The sequence below is a fragment of the Prosopis cineraria genome, unplaced genomic scaffold (genome assembly GCF_029017545.1).
Source record: "Prosopis cineraria cultivar Desert tree isolate PC_DT_omini unplaced genomic scaffold, ASM2901754v1 PC2, whole genome shotgun sequence".
Taxonomy (NCBI): Eukaryota; Viridiplantae; Streptophyta; class Magnoliopsida; order Fabales; family Fabaceae; genus Prosopis; species Prosopis cineraria.
Window position 1 is genome coordinate 20,196,939 of NW_026555333.1, and position 26,482 is coordinate 20,223,420.

The 26,482-nt window shown below is 30.7% G+C and overlaps 1 protein-coding gene across 1 annotated transcript; it reads left to right on the forward strand.

Annotated features, from left to right (window-relative positions):
- Window positions 1-4,902: 4,902 nt before the first annotated feature.
- Window positions 4,903-7,549, forward strand: LOC129299649 (desmethyl-deoxy-podophyllotoxin synthase-like). The gene is made up of 3 exons (XM_054938115.1): window positions 4,903-5,233; window positions 5,418-6,065; window positions 6,783-7,549. Exons 1-3 carry the CDS (start codon window positions 4,988-4,990, stop codon window positions 7,401-7,403), a joined length of 1,515 nt encoding a protein of 504 aa, XP_054794090.1. The 5' UTR covers window positions 4,903-4,987; the 3' UTR covers window positions 7,404-7,549.
- Window positions 7,550-26,482: the final 18,933 nt, after the last annotated feature.

A 26,482-nucleotide genomic window follows, 5' to 3' on the forward strand; every position in this document is an offset into this window, starting at 1 on the left:
AATCTATGGTCTAAGAGTAAGTCTTGTGATTTTTGGCTGGGTCATACTTCACAATTGATGTGCTTGGGTAGTCTAGTTACATGAACAGAGCCTTATTTAGTATTATAGCTCACGATTTTAGTCGAAGGAAATAAGAAGGGTATAAGAATGGTTTGATCATACATATGTGATTAAATGACATGTCACATAGTTGTTTAAGTTTGTGGCAAATTGTGTTAATATATTGGGTTATTGTCATATGTCTATGTGTTTTGTGGCAAGGTACCTTGTGATTAAAATGAAATGAGTTAATTAAAAAATGATAATTTGTGATTCATGTGTTAGTGTGTGTTTTGAGAAAATCAACTTCAAACTCATGTGTTTATTTAATTGATATACAACAACAGAGGGTAGGCTTACCTTAATTACTAAGTGGCTAAATTCACTCCTCTTCTTTACCATTTTATAGGTTCTAGCTTTAGTATAGTTAGGAAAAAAGCTCTGAAGGCTTAGGAATATGAGTATTCCTATTGTATGCTTATTTGATTTATTTATTTTGTGTAACACATTGATTATTTCCAATTAGAATGCATTTTATTTACACTTGCACTATATAGTTGTTTTTTGTTTGAAATGTATTTTAGGCCCTAAGTCGTTGTTTATGATAAATTGTAAATGTTGATAGGGCCAAAATACTAATACAAGTGTATGAATGTTCATTTAATAACAATGGTGAATATTATTTTGAAATGCAATGCTAAAACCTTCCCCTTCTATTTTTTTATATTAAAGGGGTTAAGGAGTGAAATTTTGATATAATGGTGTAATTGTGCATGTGGTGTGTTGTACAAGTAGTCCTAAGTCCCATGAATATGGTCTGGGTGTTAGAAATAACTTTTAGCACTTGTATAGGGTTTTGGATACCATTTTGTTGTGAAAGTTGAGAAAAGTTGTGAAAATGTATTTGGGTATTCAACTTCCTAGTGTGACTTGATTTAAAAGTAAAACCCATGCTAGTTTATGAAAAGAGCTTTCTATAGATACTAAGATCATCTCATTCGAATGTTGGATGAAAAAATGGGGCATATAAGAAGTTGCCTAGATTCTGCTGCCATAAGCTTGCAACATTCTACGGTGAGTAGCATAGAGAGTGACTAGCTGCGGTGTATAGTGCACGAGCCATGAGGCACTGCCCTGTTTTTAGCATTTTGAGATTTTTTAACTGTTTTCGACTCTTTTCACTCTTCTGAGATATTCCATGCTCCGTTACATGATTATACTTTGATTAAAGGTCTAATTAAGACATATGGACACTAGTGATTTATGCATGTGTTGTGGTGAACATGGTGAAATGATTGATCACATTCTCTAACACTACAAGTTAGCTCGTCATGTAAGGAGACGGCTTATCCCTCAAAATCATTTCAATCACTTTTTGAATGAGCCTTTTGATAGCTAGATGCTTCATAATCTTCATGGATTAACTTGTAACAGTGAGGTGAATAGTACTTGAGCTTCTACCTTTGGCCTTTTACATTGGAAATTGTGGGAAGCACACAATAAATTTATTTTCTAGCACATTTCTACTCATGGAGACAGGTTAGTGACTAAGGTAAGAATGCTTGTTGATTTTAATACTAATGAAAGTATTTCTCTTTATAGAGCTCATGGCCAGGACACCTCCAAACATGCTAAAACAATCACCTGCAAAAAGCCTATACCATAATGGATTACTTTGAATTGTGATGGAGCAATTAAGTGTGTTAACGATGAAGCTGATGTAAGTTGCCTCTTACGAAATGTAGAAGGGGCTTGGTTGCAAGGCTGTTGCAGGAACATTGGAACATGCACTTCTTTACAACTTGAATTATAGGCTATCTTTGAGGGTCTTAATATGGCATGGGATAATGGTTATAAAAAGATCAAGGGAAAATAGCAACTACAAGAAGTTTATATAAGTTAAGGATCAGTTATTGTTAAAACTTGAATGAAAACTAAGCCTGAATGGACTGTTGTTAATTTAAAATTAGTTGTTGTTAAAACTCAAATAGATACTTGTTGATAAAAGATTAACCTGAATTGATAAATATTCATTCAAGTTTTAATAACAAATGATTTTTAACTGATATAAATTTCCTTCCGTGCTCCTTAATTAATATTTTCTCAAATATCAAACTTGATGTGAATTGCATCCTCATTGTACAACTCTTACCCTAGGAAAGTTCATAGGTAAATACACATGACAGGATGATTTGCCAAATACTTGATTTATTGCACCAAGACTAACAAGTAGAAATAGCTCACATTTATCGTGAGGGAACAAATGTGCTAATTTCTTAACTACTTATACACTTAACTTGCATGTTGGGTAATACCATCCACAACAACCACCTAAAGGTTTGACTCTTCTTTTGAAAGACTACGCTTTAGGCATTGGGCAAACTTGTTTATGTAATAACTGATCCTTTTTGGATCTCCCTTCCTTGAACTTGGAAAAAAAAAAAAACATAAACCAAGCATTAAATTCGGGTTTAAATGGTTAGGATATCATTAACCAATTACAAACCCTCACTTTATCACAAATTCTCCAAATCAAACATTTTAACAAATCTAAATCAATTAAACACTTAATCAAACTCTATTAACATATTTAAACTCAGATTAACCAGTTAAAACTACACCTAAATTCAAATATATAAAAATCTTCATTTTCCACGGTCACAACTTCAAAAATAAAATGGAAAAAGCTGTTTAGAAAAATATTTAAAAAATATATCTAATCATAAAAATCTTTAAATTATACTAGAAATATCTTATAATAAAACTTAACCATAAAAATTTGCTCTAAACCCGTGACCAAGGCGGCTCTCTGTGCAACTCTCTTCTGTGAAAAGTAGAAGAAAGAGATGTGGCGGGTTTTAATGTTTGCCTGGGTCCCACACTTTAAAAACCCACCATTCCTCTCTCTCTCTCTTTTTTTCTTTTCTCACAGATAAGACTAGCATAAAGTTAGTAAGTGTTTAAATACACAAAAGCTTGGCAATCATTGTCTTACCCATTTTTATTAGCCAAAAGTAAGCATTCACACCATTTATCTCTCTCTCTTTTTTTTTTTTTAATACCTCAGCACATACTTCACCTCTGTTTTCCTCCCCCTTCACTTCATTTTTTTTAACTTTTATCTCTCTCTTTATTTTATGAAAATTGATTTATCATTTTCTTTGTTAGATAAATTAGCCCATCAAGTTTTTGAAAATTTGAGTATGTTGCTAGTTCACATTAATAGATAAGAAGTTCATCATTAATATATAAAATATTTATTATTTAAAATTTAAAAATTTATAAAAAGTTTATTATTGATATATAACGGTATATCATTTATAAATATAATAAACTAGTTATAATATAGAATATAATAAATATTAAGCTGTTTATTTAATTTGATCTTATAATATGACCTATGTCTACAAAAGTTTCATTATTATATCATATATTCATTATGTTAAGAATTATATATTTTTAACTAATATATTCTTTCAATAAGTTAAATAATAACTTTTAAAATTATATATTATTTTTATATTTATGCTTATTTAATATTGTGTCTCAATTTAAAAAACCTTTTTAATTATACCTTAAATATGAATAATTTTTTAAAAAAATTTTTTAATTACACATCTAAAATGTTTTATATCTTTTAACATTATATTTTAAAAAATTTTATAATATTAAATCGAGAGAATATTATTAATAGAGACATATAATCGTCAATCAATCAATATCAATATTTTATGAAATATAAACAGCGTGCAAAAAATATAAAATTTCTATATTTATTTATATTGAAACCAGTATATTAAATATACAATATTATTTTATTTTTTTATAATGTTGCGTGATTATAAATAATTATTGTATTATGATTTTATATTATAAAAATTATTTTACTAAACTTATTTATTTTAATTTTTAATTTTTAAAAATAAAACTTTCTGTATAATATTTTTTTATCAATTAGAACCCATTCTTCCTGTACCGCCCTGACGATCCAATTCTCCATAATGTGTCTCAAAAGGTGAGCGAAATCAAATAAAATAGATCAATCCAAATCAATCCAATTAAAGTTAAATAAAATTAATCATCAATAAAATTTAATTTGATTTTATAAATTAAAAAATCAAATGATTTAATTCAAGTTTTAATTTTTTTTTAAATTTTAATCAAACTTGAATCATATCTTTTTATATTTTTAAGTGTATTTTTTATAATTAATATTAGACAATTAATTAGTATTTATTATTTTTAAATTTCAACCTCAACTGAAGTCTATCCCAAACCCAAAATACTTCAATAAAATCCCTAACATTATTTTTCTCAATTTTATTAATTATTTTTAAAGTAAAAGATGGTTTAAATTAAGGAAAAGTGTATTGTTATTACTAATTGAAAAGAGTCAAATATTTTACGACTTACTATTAAAACACGTTTTTTTTATTGATTTAAAATAAGTTTCTTTTCATTGCAAAATTAAGATAATTTACAATAAAATTTAATTCGTGTTAGCATTACTTACAATATATATACTCTCATGTCTATTCATAACTAAAATTAAATATTTTTATTTTTGATATAATATTTATTTTTATTTATAAATAATAAAATTAAAAATGTGACTTGATCTTAAAAAATAAAAAAAAGAGTTAAAAAAATATTAAAACTTATTTTATGTATGAACCAAACCGAGATTTTAATAAAGAATTGATGAAGTGTCATTCTTATTGCCGATTCATTTTGTGTTGTTCATATTTGGATCAAAAGCGAATCAAACCCCACCTTTGCTCACCTTACATGTCACTATCACAGTATCGCTTGCACTGTTACACATTTTTCGGTTTATTTATTGGGGTTCAATTCTCCGCGAAATGTTTATCTTCAGCTTAGTGGTGGACGCTCTTCTACCCCCCCACCCCCCCGGGGGAGTAGTCAAAGCTTTTTTTCCAAGCCAACAATGGAGTCGGAGCTCCAAATTCCTTCACCTGCTGCAATCGTTTCCTTCTTCCTCTTGGTAGTTTGCATATTTTGGAGATTTAAGACCAAAAATCCAAACTCAAAGTTGCCTCCCGGGCCACCTAAGATACCTATCCTTGGGAATATGCACCAGATTGGAGCCATGCCTCATCAAAACCTGGCGAAATGGGCAAAGAAATATGGGCCTCTAATGCATCTAAAGCTTGGGGGACTCTCAAGCATAGTGGTATTCATCCAGATTTGCTTGATACTTTGACTCACTTAATTTCTTAATTATTGTTTTTAAAATGGAACTTAGAGTCTTACAATCATCATTTATTTGTTTGGGCGCTTTTGTTTTGTAAAGCTTATACAGTTTTGCAATCAAATTACTGAGTTACTTTGTACTTTCTCTCTTGATTCTTCACTAGGTATCCTCTCCTGAAATGGCCAAAGAAGTGATGAAAACCCATGATATCATCTTTGCAAATCGGCCTTATGTTCTTGCTATGGATATCATCACGTATGGCTCCAAGAGCATGAGCTCCTCTCCGTATGGGAGTTACTGGAGGCAGATGAGGAAGATTTCCACCTTTGAACTTCTGACGCCGAAGCGTGTGGAATCTTTTCGACCCATTCGGGAAGAAGAGGTTTCAAAACTTGTCAAGGAGATAGCTCTGAGTGAAGGGTCAGTAATCAGTCTTACGAAGAAGGTCAATTCAATGGCCTATGGCATGACCGCTAGGATAGCTTTTGGAAGGGAATGTAAAGATCAGGAAGCTTATATAGAACTTATGAAGGAAGTTCTGAAGTTAGTAGGAGGGTTCTCTCTGGTTGATTTGTATCCATCCATTGGAGTTCTTCAAGTATTGACAGGTTTAAGGTCTAAGGCTGAGAAGGTTCATCAAGAAATGGACAGGATACTTGGGAGCATTGTAAGAGATCACAAGGACAGAGATACACAAACAGAAGCAATCCATGAAAAAGCAGAAGATATCGTTGATGTTCTGCTGAAGCTTCAGAAGCAGGACAACCTTGAACATCCTCTGTCTGATGAAATGATCAAAGCAACCATTTTGGTTAGAATCTTGCTACTATGACTATCTTTTCATATTTGAAACCAAAATAGGGGGGAAATTAACTATCAAATATTAGTTGACTAGAAAGGTTTTTGAGAAACGAGATATGGATAGGAACCATATTCATTCTTAATACTAGCATTTTATACGATGTGATACTTCAAATAATTACAATTTGCTAAGTCGTTGATTGTATCCATGCTTCTTAGGTTTTGTAGAAGTAGAAGTACTTTTTTTCTCTCTGTTTAACTACTGTTTAATGTTGGCAGAAATGTTAGATATGAACTCGTAGTTAACCATTTAGTGATTTATAGAAGTGCAGTTCTTTGTGATCGCCAATGCATAAGTTAAGGCAAAAAGTTCAAATGGAAATCTGTTTGGCTTTGGAAACTATAAAACGTACTTTCATTTTCAGTTTCATGCATACTATTATAAATTAGAATCATTAGACCTATGTTGTTGACAAAATAGTCTACAACAATTCTAATTACTTCACTGTATTTATTTCCTAAATCAAAAATATACTTGGAAGAAGCAGCACATCAGATTAAACTTGCAAAAAATGATTGGAGTGACAGAAGCAAAAGTCACATCTCTCGAAAGTTCAGATCTTGAATTTGAACCATTTTTTGTCACTTCAAGTTAGAATCATCTGTGAGTAGAAGCTACTGCTATAAGCAAATGTTGAAATTCTTTTACTGATAGTATATCTTACAGGACATATTCAATGCTGGAAGTGAAACTTCATCAAATACCATAGAGTGGACAATGGCAGAGTTGGTAAAAAACCCAAGGGTAATGGAGAAAGCACAAGCTGAGGTGAGAGAAGTCTATGAAGGAAAAGGTTATGTAGATGAAGCAAGTGTTGATGAACTGAAGTACTTGAAGTCAATCATCAAAGAAACATTGCGTATGCATCCTCCGGTTCCATTGTTACTCCCAAGGGAATGCAGTGAGAGCTGTGAGATTAATGGGTATGAGATTGCACCTAAAAGCAAGGTGATGGTTAATGTATGGGCAATAGGGAGGGATCCTGAGTATTGGCTTGAAGCTGAGAAATTTTACCCAGAAAGATTCATTGATAGCTCAGTGGATTACAGAGGAGCAGATTTTCAGCTCATTCCATTTGGTGCTGGAAGGAGGATGTGTCCTGGCATAACATTTGGTATTGCTAATGTTGAACTTTCACTTGCAAATTTGCTATTCCATTTTGATTGGAAGATGCCTAATGGGGAAAATCCTGAAGATCTAGACATGAATGAATCCTTTGGCTTGTCTGTAAAGAAAAAATATGATTTGGAGCTAATTCCTGTAAAGTATGGCTCATCTGCAATTTAAGACTATATAGTAAATTTAAGCCATCTGAGACCAACTGATAAGGATGAGGTGGAGTATGGTAGAGGGTTGGAGTTTAAACCCTGACGATGTGTGTGTGTGTGTGTGTGTAATCTGTGCAATTAATAAGTTCTTGTTGTCACCAAGTAGTACTGGACTTTCTATCTTCTTCTTTTTTAATATTTTCGGTCTCTTGTGTTGTTGTTTGTTCTCTTTTTATTGATTTGATTAGTGAGTAAGATTTTGACTATTGCTTTTGCATCTTTTCATAATTGTTGGAAGTATCTAACGCGGTAAATTTTAAAAGGAAAGAGGAAGGATGATCTGAGGCATAAAGCTGCCATGAGAATATTATAATACCTCAATAAATTAAAGCATGCTTAGTGTTTCTGAACACTGGACATGCAAATATTATAATGCATTTGACAGGATCATTTATTTTAGTGCATCTCAAAGTATAAACGACGACAACGATGACCATGACGACAATAATAATAATAATAAATTCGAGAAGCTAGATCGCATATTCTGTCCACTACTGTTTGATGTACTCCATTGAATTGTAGTAATTTTGGGTGATTTCCATTATTTTCAATAGCTTTATTTGTTCTCGCTATAAATAAATAGTGCGGGAGTTATCTTTCTATTTAAGCAATTTTTAAGGCATAATTGGCTATTAAATGTAGCATTTCTTCTAATAAAAATTTGAATCTTAATTCATTACATTATAAAAAATTAACCTTTTCAGCTAAACTTAATTTTAATTGGTTACAAGTATTATCTTTAATCACCTATAAAAGAACTATTAATTCTTCTGCATATGCTTTTTTTGTTTTTGACTTTTTTTTTTCTTTTATTAATTCACTTGTTGATTTAGCGTCTTTACATATTATTGTTTAAACAGTCTAATATGGAAAACTTTAGAAGGAAAATGAGGAAAGACATACATTATTAAAAATTAAACCAAGTAGAGAATATTATAACATGCCAATAAATTAAAATATGATTTAATTATATCACACTAAGATCATTCTATATACAGAATGAGCAAATTATTATAAAGCATTTGACAATGTGAATTATTTAAGTGCATCTCAAGACAGAAACGACAATACTTATTGTTTAATTGGATAACGAATAAAAATGTGTGATTAAAAATAATTTTAATTGAAATTGAATAATTATTGATTTGAATATATATTAATATTTTTTTCATATTAATTTTTGAAATTCAAAAAGATACGTTGAAAATACTTATACGTGAATGGAAGCATTTTGATTAGTTGAAATTTTTTAATGACGGTTGAGGGACAAATATTTATTCAATATTTTAAAATTTTGAATTTAGGGATAAATTGATCTTAATTTCCACCTCAATATTTATTTTTTGGGTAAAGTGTTCCTTAACTTAGTTAAGTGCAAATTTAGGAAAATGAGTTGGCATTCGGCATGTCAATCCATTAGCATGCCAAAAATAGTAAACTAGGTTAGAAAGGTATGTTCTACTCAACTTAGTTTGTCCCATAGCTTAATGGGGTGGGTTTCTCTCCTCTTCTTTTTTTCTTCATTGTAAATCTAAACCATTCAAATTAAATTTATATTTTTAAAAATTATCAAATCTTAATTTTTAAATTCAATTTAATAATTTAGATCTATACTGATTTCTCCTTTTCTCTCCTTTGCAGGAGAGAAAATCCAAATCCTAGCTTAATACAGTATGCTATGCCCAATCCTCCAAAAAAAAAAAAATTGAGCTAGTTCACTGAGTTATATTCATGAACATGGTTGATTTATCTCTCCTTCATATTTTGATCCATTTTTATTTATTTAATCCATTATGTTCTCATTCTTTCTAACTATCAAACGGCATATTAGTATTTTCTCATGTAATCAACCGCATCACTTAGAAGTTACAGAGAGGATCCTTTAAAACTTCTTATTTGCTTGTTTGCAATTATTTTTATACTAATGCACTATATCATTAAATTTTCAATGTGAACTTGTTTTTTTTCTTTTTCCATACTAGGTCTCTTTTTGCAAAAGTTGGATCTTGTATCAATCTTGGGGATGAGATTTTCTCCATGCACTACTACTACAAAAAAAAAAATTCATTTTTGTCACTTATTCATGGATGTTATGCAAAAATTTGATGTAAAAAAAAGATAGTGACATTTTTATAATTAAAATTTTGCTAATGATGTTGGCTTTTGCCATACCTTATGTGAAAACTTTTTTATTACGTCATTGAAATCAGCAACCAACATGGTAAGATTTTAAAAAAAAAAACAGAAATTTATGAGTTTCCACATTAGTTTAATATGTAATCAACACGAAAACCCTCATCCATGTTAGTTTGTTTGCCTCTGTCATCTAACCACCGTTGTTTGCCACTCATCATCAGCATTGTAGGTGACATTTTGGGTACCCTTTTTGAGGTACTCAGTCTCTCATATTTATTTCTTCTTTTCCTTGTGGGTTTATTTTCTCCTTTTACATTTTCTTCATTGCTTACTTCTTCTTCTATAGTGGGGTTTGCTTCGAGTGGATTTTTTTTTTTTTTACTTCCATTTTCTTCTTCAGTGGATTCCACGTAAGCTTCAATGTTATACTTTTTAATTTTTTGTTGATTTCTGAAAATTATAATAGTTGGATAATTTTAGATTTCGATATTTTCCTTGAAGTTTCATTTTTTTTCAATTTTTCAGTCACTAAAAATTATGTTTCCAATGTTAGGATTGTTGCTAAGGGAATGTTGATATTGTTCTATTTTGTAATTGTTGAAATTTTGGGATGGAAGCTCTGCCAATTTTTTTTTATAATTTTTGTAAAATTAAAAATAAATATTCTTGAACAAAGGAAATTGGGTTTAAAAATTGTTGTGTTTAAAAATTAATTGGATTTTGGAGAGTGCATAATTCCTAATTTAAAAATTTTTACTTGAATTGTTAACTTTTTATAACGCTTGAGAATTAAGTTGACCTTCATTTTTGTTGAAATTTTGAAAGGTCTTAAGTTTAGAAAAAACTTCACAGAAATTTTTTTCCCAATTTTTACAAATTGAAAGAATAAATATGATTGAACTAATGAACCTTATAAATTGTTGGTGAGTAAATTTTGTTATGTTTTCTACTTTGTGATAGCTGAGATTTTGGGATGTCTTATTTTAAGTGTAGAAGTTGTCAAATTTTTTTTATAATATTTACAAATTGAAAAATAAATATAATTGAACTATGGAAGTATATATAATTTAATTATCATAATTCTTAAATTTAGAATGTGTTTCTTTTTTTTAAAAAAATTGTTATGTGTTTAGGAATTGCTTGGAATTACTTAAATTTGTATAATGCTTGAGAATTTGATTTTAACTTCATTATTGTTGAAATTTTGGGAGGTTCTGAGGAAAAACTCTGCTAATTTTTTTTTATAATTTTTACTAATTGAAGCAAAAATCAGCATAAGTTTTAAATATGACATATTGTATGTTGATTAATTAGGTAATTATAAAATAAATCATAGTTGGATGAAAGCTAAAAGAACAAGTGAGGAATATAAGAATGGGGTGGAATATTTTCTTAAATATTTGTTAAAAGGAATGTTCATAGTAGAAATGGAATGAGTTTTTGTCCTTGTGTGAATTATTTAAATGAGAGTCGATTGAGTATTACTGAAACAAGAGAGCGTTTGTTTTTTGATAGGATACATTTGAGGTAGAGTTGATGTATATGGCATGGTAAAATCAAAAGGATGAGTTCCATGTCCTAATAGAAAGAAGTAGGTGTGAATGCTTGGGATGATAAAATAGAAAATATGATTCGTGATGTTAAGAATAGATTTATCTGTGGGAGCACATACATATAAGAGCCTACAAAGTGATGCAAAGAAGCCTTTGTATCTGAGATGTAAAAAATATAAACATTTGATGTGTGTGTTAACATTAGTCAACTTGAAGGTAAGAAATTGGTGGACCAATAAAAGTTTTACTTGGTTGCTTGAACTGTTAGCATATATGTTTCTCAATGGTAATGTGCTTCCCAATTGTAACTATGAGGCCAAGAAAATCTTGTGTTCGATGGGCATGCAATGTAGACTATATATTGTACAAAAAGGAGTATGAAGGACTACATAAGTGTCCTAAATGTGAGGTGTCATGATACAAAGTAAAAAAGGATGTAAGTGGTGATGGTAATGAGATCATTAAAGGCTCACTTTCAAAGGTACTATGATATCTTTCAATAATACCATGGTTTTGTTGGAGATTATGCCCAAGGAAATCAATTTAGAGACAATATATTTGATTTAATTTAATAGACAGAAATTTATTAAATGTTTTATTATATTATTTTGCACGTTTTCTTTATAATAAAGATTTATGAATAATTAAAGAATTATTCTAAATATCCCAGGTCAATTATTATTATTATAGGAATAATAATGAATTAAGACTAATATAATTTTGATTAATGATTATCTGATTATCATAAATGGAGATATAAATCAAAACCATATGCATTTGTTACAAACTAAGGTGCTGGATCAATCCATCATGAAATAGCTACATGAATTAGGTTATAAGCATATCTCATTATAACTATGTCATTGAGCCCTTAGATCTAAGATTATCATATATTCTTACATGAGGAATACTATTTTCACATAATCAAAAGACACTTATAACTAAGTGATCATGCAGGTCGATTGAGCATAGTAGGATCCATGTGAAGGAAAAATGAAATGAGTTTCATTTGTATCACGAGTTTACTTAGAGATGGAAAAAGTATGGTTAAGTAATATAAGAGTGACGTCTTCATATCTCATGCTTGATCTAAAAGTGTAAAACGCAACACTTCATTTTCAGCCTACTAATTGGGCCTAGTCTAGCCCAACACCTATATTTTTACACCATTTAACCTCTATACATGTCTCTAATTTTATCAAAAATTTCCTCCACCAATTTCATACATCTTCATCAAAAATTTAACTTTATCTCCTTTATTTACCCTAAAATTACATGGTTTTGAAGAATGGGCTCATTAAAACCGTACTATATTTTTCTTAGTTTCTCATCCTTTCTCCCCTCCTAAAGGATAGAACTAGATATATAAGAACTTAGATACAAATCTAAGCAAAGGTAAAAGAATATGTGTAGAAAATATATATAACTCACTAATTAAACCACACTATCATGATAATTGAGGCTAATGTCCCCGTGTTAACCATTACCATAGTAAAATATGTTTAACCATGGTCACAAGAGAAACAAGAAAAATGAAAACTCTTTCAAAATAGAATTCCAATTAAAATCAATTTCCAAATACTCTTGAGCTCAAAACAACAAATTAGAGTAATCGAATAAACGGAAGCACAAGGTAAATCCCAAGTAAGGTTTTCCTACTAGCACAAGGACACAATGGTCATTTCCATGACCCAAGTAATATCTATAGTTGAATCTACCAAATCAATCGGCTGAGCATAACCATACTGGGAATCAACACAACAATATAGTCTACAATTCAACCATGAACATAACATCAACAAGTTCACATGTCAATATCATTCACAATATTTTCTAGCCATATCACAAGCCCCATAGGCATAGATTAACAAAACTGGCTTGACCCACAATATTCAATAATAACTCAACATATTTTTCCCACAATAACACACTAGCTATAATATAAGCCCATACTAACCTGGTTCCACCAAATGGCTCAGCAATTAACAAATCAATCATAAATTTAATAACAGTTATAATTTCAACACAATCTTAAATGCACAATATGTTCCTAGGTTGGCACTAAATAAATATAATGCAACAATTCTTTACAGATATCAACTAAAAGGCATTACTAATATAATTACTAGTTGTTGCCTCCATTTGTTTTCCCTTGCCACTTACTGAGCCTTTACTTGTAAAATGTTAAATACAAAGTGATATAAATATCTCACTAATTAAGAAATCTTAACTTCAAACATACACAAGAATAAGCATTTAATAGTGTGTTAAATGGCAATTTACAAGCACATATCATGGTAACATATTTAAATATGCATGACCAATTAATTTTCCCCCTTATCTCCTACTTATTACTTATGACTAAATCCATGAGCTATAATTCATAACAAGACTAATCCATGTGACTAGATTAGCCTAAGCTCTCTAACATTAAAGGGGTAACCCTACCAAAGGTCACTGCTCCCCTAACTTGGACCATAAAATCTCCTTCTAATTGAATTCCCATAAAGTGTCATGATTATTGTAGGTAACACATACCTACTCTCAGAGTGGGTATTATTAACTAAGCCCGAATTACACTAAACTACTATCGAATCAAGTGCCATAGTTATCTAATATTGGGAGCTACCCAAGTGTTGTCCATGTTATGTGTACTTACAATACAACAACCTCCTAACTTCAGTGAAAGTCCCACCTTTTTCACTTTTACAATCCTGCCATCAAGCTAACAATTATATGCAAATATAATACATTACTAGAAAAAATCATTTTAGCGAGGGATTCATCTAAAATCATTTTAGCAAGGGATTCGATGAATCCCTCACTAAATGGAAATTAGCAAGGAATTTTGTCCTCATAAATTTCATTATAAAAAATAGGCTTGCTAAATTTAGTGAGCAACTATGTTCCCTTATTATTTTAGCAACGACCCTAATCCCTCACTAAATGCTTTGAAAAATTGCCCACTTTAGCTAGGAATTAGTGAGGACATGTGTTCCTTGCAATATTAGCGAGGGACATTGTCCTCGCTATTTCTCACTAAAATAACCAATCTTTTAGCCATAATTTGCTAGGAATATGTCTATCACAAATTTTAAAGCTTTGATATTTTTTTAAAAAGCCCTATTTAATCTAGAGCCAGTAATTTAAGCTAAGCCCAACAGGCCTGCCCGAACCTGCCCAAAAAATTTAAAGCCGAGCCAAAAAATAATAATTTTTAATGCTCAGGTCGCTCGAATAGGCCTAAGAAAATTTAGGCTAAGCTCGATTGGGTTTGGGCTTAGCCAAAATACCTAAATAAATTTTTTAAAAAATATATGAAAAAATATAATGAATATTAATTAATTTTTTAAGTTTTATATCATTTTATACTAAAATACCATATATTTGAATACATTACTATAGTTATTTTTAAAAAATTAAATATATTTATATTTTCATATTTTTATTATTTTTAATCAATAAAATATCTCAAAATAATATTTAAAATATATTTTAATATTGATTTTTATATTTAAGACCTAATTTTTAAAAAAAAAAAATTTCCTATAAATCATTTACGTATTCAAAAAAATTTAATATTTTTTATAGAATAAAATATTTAATTTTCAAGTAAAATAAAATTTAAAATAATTTTAAAAATAAAATTCAGGCATGTATGAATTCCCAACTCTACTACTAAATAAGCATAATAAATAGAATAATATTTTTGATAATTATTTAGTTATCATCCATGCTAGATGTAGTTAAAAATTAAAAATAAACTAAAGTAATTACCCCTTATATGTAGGGGTTAAACAATATAAAAAATAAAAAAATAATTTCAAAAAATAGTATCTTACTCATAATTAAATGATTTTGTTTGATATAATATGATTATGGCTATTTTTCTCATATATTTAAAAATAAAAAGTATAGTTTATCTAAAAGTTACTAAAATCTTTGAATTAATCAAGACAATAATTTTAAGTTAGTGTTCTAATTGTGAATTAAAATCAACTTAATCATAATTAAAATAATATAATTTAATTAAAATATATAAAATATTTATATATGACTATGATAAGAGCAATATTTAAACAACTAAGACATTCATTTATAAGTAAAGAAAATATTTATGAATAAATTATACATAATACAATAAAATAGTAATAGAGCTACTTAATTACAAAGTTGATAAGTTATTATTTTTTTATTTTACTATTTTAAAGTTAAAATAATATTTTATGATTAACATAATTATTTAAAAATTAAAATTGATTCAAAAAGTAAAGAAAAAAAATATTTCAAAAAAGTTTTGAGTATTTAGGCTGACCTAAATAAGCCTGAAACTTGAAGGCATTAAAGCCAGACTTAGCTATATAGGCTTTTTAAAAAGGGTAGGATATTTTAAGCTCAACTTGAATTGAGCCCAACCCAAATGAGCCTAGTTCATCCAAATTATCGGCTCTATGTTAATCCCTCATTAAATAATTACTTTAATTTAACAAATCTCTCACCAATTCTCAAATTTTGATATTTTAATCTTGTTTAGCCACAATTAATCATTTATTCAAATTTCTAATCGCAATTTATAATCACATTAATATAACAAAAGTTTAATACTACATCAATTATAATTATAAAGTTCAAACCATTTCATACATAGAATTGAACAAAATATAAAAGGTACATGCACAAAGAGTTCAAAGCACTTCATGCAAAAGTTATTTTAGACAACCATGAATAGAATCTTGTTGCCTCGAGGAATTTGAGCTGTAAACATTTTACTATGAAGTTGAAACCCTTTCACCCAGACTTCGGATAGCCCCAAATATATGTCTTGTTGAATAAGAAGTCTTATGTCTAATATCATTTGATCCAATGCTTGACTCATCCTTTCCTAATTTGTCTAGAGCTAATAGCTTTAAAGGCATGCTTATTCATCTTTGTTTCATTTCTCCCAATGATATGATCTCTGCAACAATTAGTTTAAAGTCATTATCAAAAATCAAATTAACCACATAGATAAACCACTTCAAAAAATAAAAATTGATGGATTTTAGTGATTCCACCTATCTCTAGTTATTCTAAATATTACCATACTATGCATGGTAGGTGACCACTTAATGCCATAACAAAATAAGAGGACTAATTGTAGCTAGCTAAGGCAATATTTAGTTTGCTAATTGCTTTATTCCATCCCTCATACATGCTTGAGTTAAAGTGAAAGTGCATAAGCAATGAGAAGATGGAGAAATAATATTATATATTAGTGACAAACTAAATAGAGAATCAATAATGAATTCCTTCTCATATAATGTATATTGTTCAGGTGCATACATACAGATTACACAAAGTCTCCCTAGAACTTAATGATTTTGATGGAGTTATCTAGGTTTTTACTAGGAAATTAAAGACTACTCTATGTTGATTAATTTTCAATTAAACTCTTAAAAATTTTGAAATAGCCATTAATAACAAACTTTAACCAATATTGAAATAGCCACCAGAACATGAGTAACGTGAAGGAATCAACTTGTACACTACAGAATAGAGAAGGGAAGAGATGATGTAGGTAATTTTAGCTAACCATAAAAAATGGCTTGACATCCAAATCATAACACCAGGCAAGCAAGTATTAGAAAGAGAGAAGTACCAATTTAAGTAAGAAAAAACTCAAAAATCAAATATGCAACAAAGCATCCCAATCTCTAACTTTTGGAAAGATGAACTCTCTTAAGAAAAGTTAGGAACAAACCATAGAGAAGTCTAAAAAACAACCTTATCCCATAGCATGTAAAGTGAAAAAATCAGAATTGTCTTTCTCGTTATATAATGCAAAAGGGGAAAACATTTTATTAAAGACAGAATTTACTTCATCATGATGCATTTTCATCTACAAAGTTAAATGATGACGGACTTCTTAAGTTGTTAAGTTGCTAGAGGATTTCTTTAGTGAGCATCAAAACAGCCTAAATTTTACTATGTATAACTTGAATACAATGGTAGTCACCAATAAATTCTGGAAAGAATTAAACAAATCTTAATTTGAAGATAAGTATCCTTTGGAGATTAAAGATGAGATTGAGACAAACAAGACCAAAGACTTTTAGTTCAATGACGACGAACTTATGGTGTATAGAGATTGGATGTATGGGCTAGACAACATGGAAATTAGAGAAACCATTCTGGCAAAAGCCCATCGGAGTAAATTTACAATTCATCTGGAAGCCACCAAAATGTATCAAGACATGAAGAGTTGATGGTGGTGGCTTGGTATGAAAAGAGATGTGACAGAATATGTCTCACGATGTTTGACTCATTAGAAGGTGAAGATTGAGCACTAGAGACCCCTAAGATTACTGCAACTATTGGAAATCCTAATGTGAAAATGATATTGTGTCTCAATGTACTTCATTATGAGATTTCCATATATATCGTCGAACCATAATGCCATTCGGGTAATTGTGGACAGATTAACCAAATTTTCTCATTTCCTAGTTGTCAGAGCTAACTACTCTTTGAAGAGTTTCACAAAAGTTTACCTCTAAGAGATTATGAGATTGCATGGGGTGCTGGGCAAGATTGTGTCAGATTGCGAACTAAGGTTCACATCAAACTTTTGGAAAGCACTACAACAGGCCATGGGTACAAAAATAAAGTTTAGTAAGCCCATCATCCTCAAATCGATAGTCAAATAGAAAGGATCATCTAAAATTTTAAAGACATGCTATGAGGTTACGCCATTAAATGGAGAGGCAGTTGGGATAAGCATTTTCCTTTGGCAAATTGTCATACAACAATAGTTTTCCTACAAGCTTTCAAATGGCTTCATGTAAGGCTTTGTATAGTAAAAAGTGTAGATCACCTCTCTGTTAGACTGAGTTGAGTGAGAGAAGCATAATGGGTATAGATTTAGTGGATTAAGCTATTGAGAAGATTGAGATAATATATAAAAAACTATTAACTACTCAGAGTCGATAGAAGAGTTATGTGAATAAGAGGAGGAGACTACTAGAATTTATAGTGGGTGATCATGTGTTTCTAAAGGTTACACCTACACCTGGGATTGTGAGGTCTATTCATGCTAAGAAATTGACTCCTATGTTTGAAATTCTTGAAAGAATTAGACCTTTGGCATATCAAATTGCCTTACCTCCTCGTCTGTTGGGTGTAAATGATGTCATTTATGTCTTACAAATGAAGAAGCACCAACTTGACCCATGCATGTGATTGAGCCTGAGGATGTGGAGTTACATAAGAATCTAACATATCGGGCTGAGTTAGAGAAAATTATCAATGTCAAGGAGAAATAGTTGAGAAACTAGACAATTTGGCTCGTAAAGGTTATCTAAAAAGGAATGACTCTTAGTGATGCAACGTGAAAAACTGAGGAAAAGATGAAGCAACAATATCCTCACCTTTTTCCATGAGGTATGGTTTACTGGCTTTATCATTCAAATTTTAGGGATAAAATTTTTAAAAGGAGGGAAGAGTTATAACATCTCAAATTTTAATTATTGGATTACTAAGGAATTAGTCAAGTTTAATTATGGTAATTAAGTGATTTGATATGGTGTGTGGCCAGGGAGGTCTAATAAATGTACTTAGTTGTGTTTTTAGCCTTAATTATGGGTCCAAAGTGAAATTGAGCCATTCCAACATTGAAAGGAGGAGAAAACATGAAGGAAATATCTCTATGCCACATGCTGAGGCATGTAGCACGTCTGCCGTGGAGCACAAATGATAATTTAAGGGAGAACAGCCTTTCTATGTCATGTGCAGTAGCACACAACCAATTTTTTGTTAAACTAGTCATGAACTGAGACAAAAATTAGAAGAGGAAGAAGAGGAAAATGAAGGTGCTCCACAAAGCTCTACTAGGATTTGTCACATTGGTGGTTTAAGAGTTTTTTGGTGCTAGAAAACATCTAAAGTAAGTGTCCTAAGCCCTAATCTCCTTTTCTCTTTCATTTTCTTGAAGTTTTTGGTTAGGGTTTGATAACGAAAGATGATTTTTAGTCTATATAGGTTATAGGTCCGAACCCATTAATGGGATTTATTTAGAGTATTTAAACTAAGTATTAATGATTTTAAAGGTTGTTGGTTGATAAATGCCATAAATATTTGAAAATGGCATTAATGGGGGTTGTTGGAAGGGTTGTAATTCCATTAATAAAAATTTAATGGCTCATTAATAATATTGGGAGCTAAAGATAGTTAATAAACTTAATGGGTAAGCCCAAATAAGAAAAATAGGGGCTTTGGATATTCTAGAAGTGGAAAATGAGAATTGCAAATGTATGTTTGACAATATTGGTGAGTTTAGAAATTTATTTAATTGTAGATTAACCATTTGAGTACCATTTTGGCTTAGGAAAATTAAGCTTGGAAGCTAATAATTGAGGGATAAATCTTTGACCTTTTAAAATTTTAAGGTAATCGAGAGAACTCTATCTTAGATAGTTGCTTATTAATTGCATTATAAAATGAAATGTAATTATTTGCATATATATCAGTGCTTATTAATGTGTAAGTATGCTATGAAATCATGAGATGGTATATTTGTCTTGATTTGAACTAAAGATGTAAAAGTGATTTTGAAATGAATTACAAATTACAATTTATTATGGAAATGAGTAGTTGATAATTGGTGTGATAAACTTGATTTGTGATTTAGTATAATGAGATGGAGTTAATCGTGTTGAGATTGAAAATGGTAGGTATTTGTGGTTTTTGTGAAAATGAGATTGATGCTTACTTGGGTGATGTATTATTGTGAGCCCAATGTGATAATAATGAATAAATGAAATTGTGAAAATAAGTAGGCATCGTACATTACATGATTAGTTAGTAAGAGTTTGCCTAGGGGAAGAAGGTAGTTAAAATTCATATGGTATTTTTAGTTGCCTTTCAATGCATGAGGGTATAACTTTGTCCCATAGTTTATCAAAGGATTGTTCCATAATTTGTTGAGGGATTAGTATCTAGCTATTTTCACTAGTTTATCGAGAACAATAGCTTAGGGTATACAATACCCTAGAGATTCAAGAGTAAGGGGAAGCCGTAGTCTGAAAGTAAGTTCTGTGATCTTTAGCTGACTCATACCTTATAATTGGTGAGTTTGGGTAGTCCAATTATATGAATGAAGACATATTCAGTGTTATAACCCACAGTTTCAATTAGAGAAAATAAGGAGGGTATAAGGATGGTTTGATCATACATATATGATTAGATGACATGTCATATGATTATTTAAGTTTGTAGCAAAGTTGTGTTAATATATTACATCATTTTCACATGTCTGTGTGTCTTGTGACAAGGTACCTTATGATTGAAATGAAATAAGTAATGAGAAATAATAATTTATAATTCATGTATTAGTGTGTGTTTTGAGAAAATCAACTTTAAACTCATATGTTTATTTAATTGATATACAACTACATAAGGTAGGCTTGTCTTAGTTACTAAGTGGCTAAACTCACACCTCTTCTTTTAACATTTTATAGGTTCTAGCTTTGGTGCAGTGAGGGAAAAAACTTCGGAGGCTAAGGAATCTGAGTGTTCCTATTATATGCCTCTTTGATTTATTTATTTTGTATAGTAGATTGATTATTGTTAATTAGGATGTATTTTATTTACGCTTGCACTATATAGTTGTTTTTTATGTTTGAAATGTGTTTTGGGCCCTGAATCATTGTTTATGATAAATTGTAAATGTTGATAGGGCTAAAATACTAATACAAGTGTATGAATGTTCCTTTAATTACAATGGTGAATATTATTTTAAAATACAATGCTAAAATCTCCTCCTTTTTTGTGCATTAAAGGGATTATGGAGTGAAATTTTGATATAGTGGTGTAACTATTCATGTGGTGTGTTGTACAATAGTCCTAGGTCTAATGAATCTGGTCTGGGTGTTAAGAATAGCTTTTAGCACTTGTATAAGGTTTTGGACACCTTTTTGTTGTGAAAGTTGAGAAAAGTTGTGAAAATATATTTAGGTATCCAACTTCCTAGTGTAATTTGATTTCAAAGTAAAATTCATGCTAGTTTACGAAAAGAGCTTTCTATAGACACCAAGATCATCTCATTTGGACGTCGGACGAAAAAATGGGGCATGTAGGAAGTTGCCTAGATTATGCTGTCATAAGCTTGCAACATTCTGCGACGAGTAGCATGTAATAACCAAGCAAACCAAACTGTAAGGTATCCCTTACTAAACCATATTTAACTCCAAATTATGGCAATTATCAAATTGTAAAATTTCATAAAAAAGGAATTTCTCCAATCTTTTTTGAAAAGAATCTCAAATTCAACATGTCGAATCTCAAACATTATTTAATAATCTCCAATTAGAGTTTTGAAAGTAAAGCGGAAGCTTAAAAATCAATTGAGACCTAAAATAATGAGTTTTAAAACTCAAAAACAGATTTTGTGCAGAAAATGACACATGTGCCGAGGCTTGTCTTCTTTGCTTCATGCGCCGTGGCACTTTACACAAATATGACAGCATCAATGCTGTCATTTGACAGCACAAGGAGCAAACCTCCAACACATCCTAAATCTTTGTCCAACATCCGATTGAGTTGATTTTGATGTCTACACAGAGCTTTTTCTTAACTTTAATTAATGGCACTAGTTTCACACTCAAACTCATTTTTCATAAAAAGTTGGACACCAAAACCCATTTGGACTACTTTTTTACAAAATTTCACAAATGGGTGTCCTAACTCGAACACTCATGCCAATAGCTCACACCAACCATTCGACCATACTCAATAGACTTACACAGACTCGTGCAACACGCCATACACAAACAAAAATACTCATATTATAAAATCACCACTCAACTCCAATTTTCACAAAACATTTAAGGGAAGGAAATGTTACACAAAATCATCAATTTCATTCCAAATCTTTCAAAATACATATATTTCTACTTGCACAAGTATTTTAGCCTTATTCACAGGTTTACAATTAAAACTCACTAACCTAGGGCACAAAATACACAAGCGATACATGAAATCATGCAAATAGTACATAAAACATGTCAAATGATCCTAGTTGGCAAGTACATCAATAAATACACATGAAAGTAACAAAAAGAGGCATAAATAGGATTACTCCACAATCCTAAGCCTCTGTATGCTTTCCTCGATTCAGATTCGATAAGCTGGGTCCTGAAAATATTGAGAATTGATGAGTGAGTACAACCATTTAGTAACCAAGTTTTACCCAACATATACAGTTGTATATTAATTGTAAATAGATATAATTAAGCAAATACACAGATATCACATATAAACACTTGGCCACGGTTCACAAAACTAATAACCATGTGACCGAACCCACAACACACAATCTCATGATGGTTCATAAAGCACAACACAGGGTCATAAAAATAACAAACATGCACCCTTAACACATGCTAGACCATAAAACTAACAACCATGTGGCCAGACTTATATGCATAATTATATGCCAACCTTATATCCTTCTGTTATCTCCAACGTGAAACTAATGGCTATCACATGGCTACATCCTTCATGGACTAACCTAACCTTTCACTTATGAGGAGCTACCGGGTCAGGGTAAACTCACTCACTTATGTAATCCAATTTTCTCTAATACTAACAACCATAGGGTATCGTACCATAATCTAGCCTCCTTATGACCGATAGAGACTAGTTAGGTTTAAGTCCCTTGTAGAATAAGTGGAACAGTCTCGAATCAACTATAGAAAAAGGTCTACCTCCCGATTCTAATGGTTAATGCCAAGGTTAGTTCCCGATTCCAACGGTTGTTGCCAATACCATGTGGATTTCAACCAATCTACTCCTCTCCCTAGGCCAACTCCTACTGATGATCATGATATGCACATTTTTCACATAATATGCATTTTAACAATCAATTCATTATATATAAACTCACATAAGCTCAAATACTCCACAAGCTCAACACATAATATATCATAATTCTCTACCCATAATAATAAATCACAATCAATTTTATAAAACACAAAGGGTGCCATAATCAAGATTATCTTTTTAAAACCATTCTGCAAGTCAAACATATTGCCAATATGCATAATTAATTTAAATCATAAATCACATTTCACAAACATAATTAACATTCAATTATAAAAAGTAAATTTTCCTCAATTACCTTAAACCTTTGAGAGGTCAAAGGTTTACCCCTCACTATACTAACTTTCCAAAGCTTCAATAAGCTTGAATGGTAATAAAATGAACTACGCTACAATCATACCACAAGAATATTATCATTGTCTCAATCTTAAAAATTTATCAACACATAATTCCATATACTCTATCTTATCAACCCATAGTCACTACCCATTTATACTCAATGGGCTCATTAGGTCTCATTAATACACATTATCATTAATAACACCTCAAATCATCATTAATGCACATAAACCTCTCCCAACTACCATATTTATATCAATTTTCATATATTAAATGCTCTCATGGACCAACCACTTTCAAAATTATTAATGTGATGTTTCAATATATTAAACAACTCCTATTATACTCATTCTAACTAATGGAATCAGACCCATAATCCTATGGACTAAACATCCATCTTTCAATTTAAACCCTACCATAACTCATCATAAATGAAGGAGAGAAAGGAAGAATAAAGCACCATAAACTTACCTTGGGTGTTTGGGAGTTTCAAAACGTCAATAATGGAAGCCAATGTAGTGCTCTAGTAGAGCCTAAGTTGAACTCTTATTTTTCCTTTCCTACTCTTCTTCTGTTTTCACACACAAAAAGTAACTGATTTATCATATTTTTGCCCATGCGCCACGGCACATGGTACAGAGGAGCTCGTTGCATTCAAATTCATCTCTATGCACTATAGGGGACTGACCACACACTACAGCATATGGCGTAAAGGAGATTTCTTCACTTTTTCTTCCTCTTTCATTGCCCAAATGGCCTGCTATCAATCTGGAACCACTTCTAGGGCTGAAATCACCATAAATACACTAAGTTGAGTCCCTCTGGCCCCACATCTTATTAACTCACTAATTACCCTCATTAGATTAATAAATTAAGATTAAATTTTTTCAAATTTTATATAGCACAGAGAGTAACTAGTCACGACATATGGCGCACGAGCCATGATGCACTACTCTGCTTTCAGCATTTTGAGATTTTTCAACTCCTTTCACTCCTCTGAGGTATTCCATGCTTTCATAACATGATTATACTCTGATTATAGGTCTAATTAAGATATATGGCGACTAGTGATTTATGCTTGTGTTGTGGTGAACATTGTGAAATGATTGATCACATTCTCTGACACTACAAGTTAGCTCATGATGTATAGAGATGGGTCATCCTTCCAAATCATTTCAATCACTTTTTAAATGAGCCTTTTGATAGCTAGATGCTTTATAATCTTCATGGATTAAATTGCAACAATGAGGTGAATAATACTTGAGCTTCTACCTTTGGCCTTTTATGTTGAAAATTGTAAGAAGCACACAATAAATTTATTTTCTAGCACATTTCTACTCATGGAGACAGGTTAATGATTGAGGTAAGAATGCTTGTTGATTTTAATACCAATGAAAGTGTTTCTCTTCATAGAGCTCATGGCCAAGACACCTCCAAACATGCTAAAACAATCACCTAGAAAAAGCCTATACCATAATGGATTACTTTGAATTGCGATGGAGCAATTAAGTGTGTTAACGATAAAGCTGATGCAAGTTGCCTCTTACAAAATGAAGAAGGGGCTTGGTTGCAAGGCTGCTGCAGGAACATTGGAATATGTACTTCTTTACAACCTGAATTATGGGTTATCTTTGATGGTTTTAATATGGCATGGGATAATGGTTATAAAAAGACTAAGGGAAAATAGCTACTAGAAGAAGTTTATATAGGTTAAGAACCAATTATTGTTAAAACTTGAATAAAAAATAAACCCAAATGAGTTGTTGTTAATTTAAAATTAGTTGTAGTTAAAACTCAAAGGGATACTTGTTGATAAAAAATTAACCCGAATTGACAAATATTCATTCAAGTTTTAATCATAAATAATCCTTAATTGATATAATTTCCTTCTGTGCTCCTTGATTGATATTTTCTCAAATATCAAACTTGATGTGGATTGTTGATTACTTGCTTGTTGTACAACTCTTATCCTAGGAAAGTTCATAGGTAAATGCACATGGTAGGATGATTCACCAAATACTTGATTTATTGCACCAAGATTAACAAGTAAAAATAGCTCACATTTATCGTGAGGGGAACAAATGTGCTAATTTCTTGGCTACTTGTACACTTAACTTGGATGTTGGGTAATACCATCCACAACAACCACCTAAAGGTTTGACTCTTTTTTTAGAAGACTACGCTTTAGGCATTAGGCAAATTCATTTATGTAATAATTGATCCTTTTTAGATCCCCCTTAAATGATGTATAGGACTCAAATATATGGCATTTTAGTATAAAATGACTTAAAACTTAAAGAATTAATTAATATTTATCATATTTTATATATTTTGTCAAAATAAAATTCTTTTATTCAGGTATTTGGGCCAAGCCCAAACCCAATCAGGCTTGGCCTAAATTTTCTTGGGCCTATTTGAGCTAGCCAGAATAGGCCAGAATATAAAAATATCATATTTTTTAAGCTTGGCCCTAACTTTTTTTTTTGACAGGTTCAGGCTAGCCCATTAGGCTCAGCTCAAATTACCGGCTCTACCCCCCCAAGGCGGCTCTCTGTGCGACTCTCTTCCATGCAAAGTAGAAGAAAGAGATGTGGCAGGTTTTGATATTTGCGTGGGTCCCACACGTTAAAAACCCACCATTCATCTCTCTCAGTCCCCCCCCCCTCATAACTAGAAGTGTTCAAATACACAAAAGCTTGGCAATCATATGGGTCTTACCCCATTTTTATCAGTCAAAAGTAAGCATTCACACTATTCATCTCTCTCTATTTTTTTTAATACCTCAACACATACTTCACCTCTGTTTTTTTCCCCTTCACTTTATTTTTTTAACTTTTATCTCTCTCTTTATTTTGTAAAAATCCATTTATCATTTTTTCTATTGGATAAACTAGCCTATCAAATTTTTGAAAATTTGAGTATGTTGTCAATTTATATTGATATATAAAGTGTTTATCATTGATATACAAGAGATTTATTATTTAAAATTTAAAAATTTAAAAACTTATAAGAGATTTATTATTAATATATAACAATATATCATTGATAAATTTAATAAATTAATTGTATTGTAAAATATAGTAAATATTGAGCTATTTACTTGGTTTGATCTTATAATATGACCTATGTCTACAAAAGTTCCAATATTATATCATAT

Coding starts and splice junctions, on each gene's coding strand:
- LOC129299649 (XM_054938115.1), top strand. CDS start 4,988: ATGGAGTCGGAGCTCCAAATTCCTTCACCTGCTGCAATCGTTTCCTTC. Junction 5,234..5,417: donor GGGGACTCTCAAGCATAGTG/GTATTCATCCAG, acceptor ATTCTTCACTAG/GTATCCTCTCCTGAAATGGC. Junction 6,066..6,782: donor TGATCAAAGCAACCATTTTG/GTTAGAATCTTG, acceptor TATATCTTACAG/GACATATTCAATGCTGGAAG.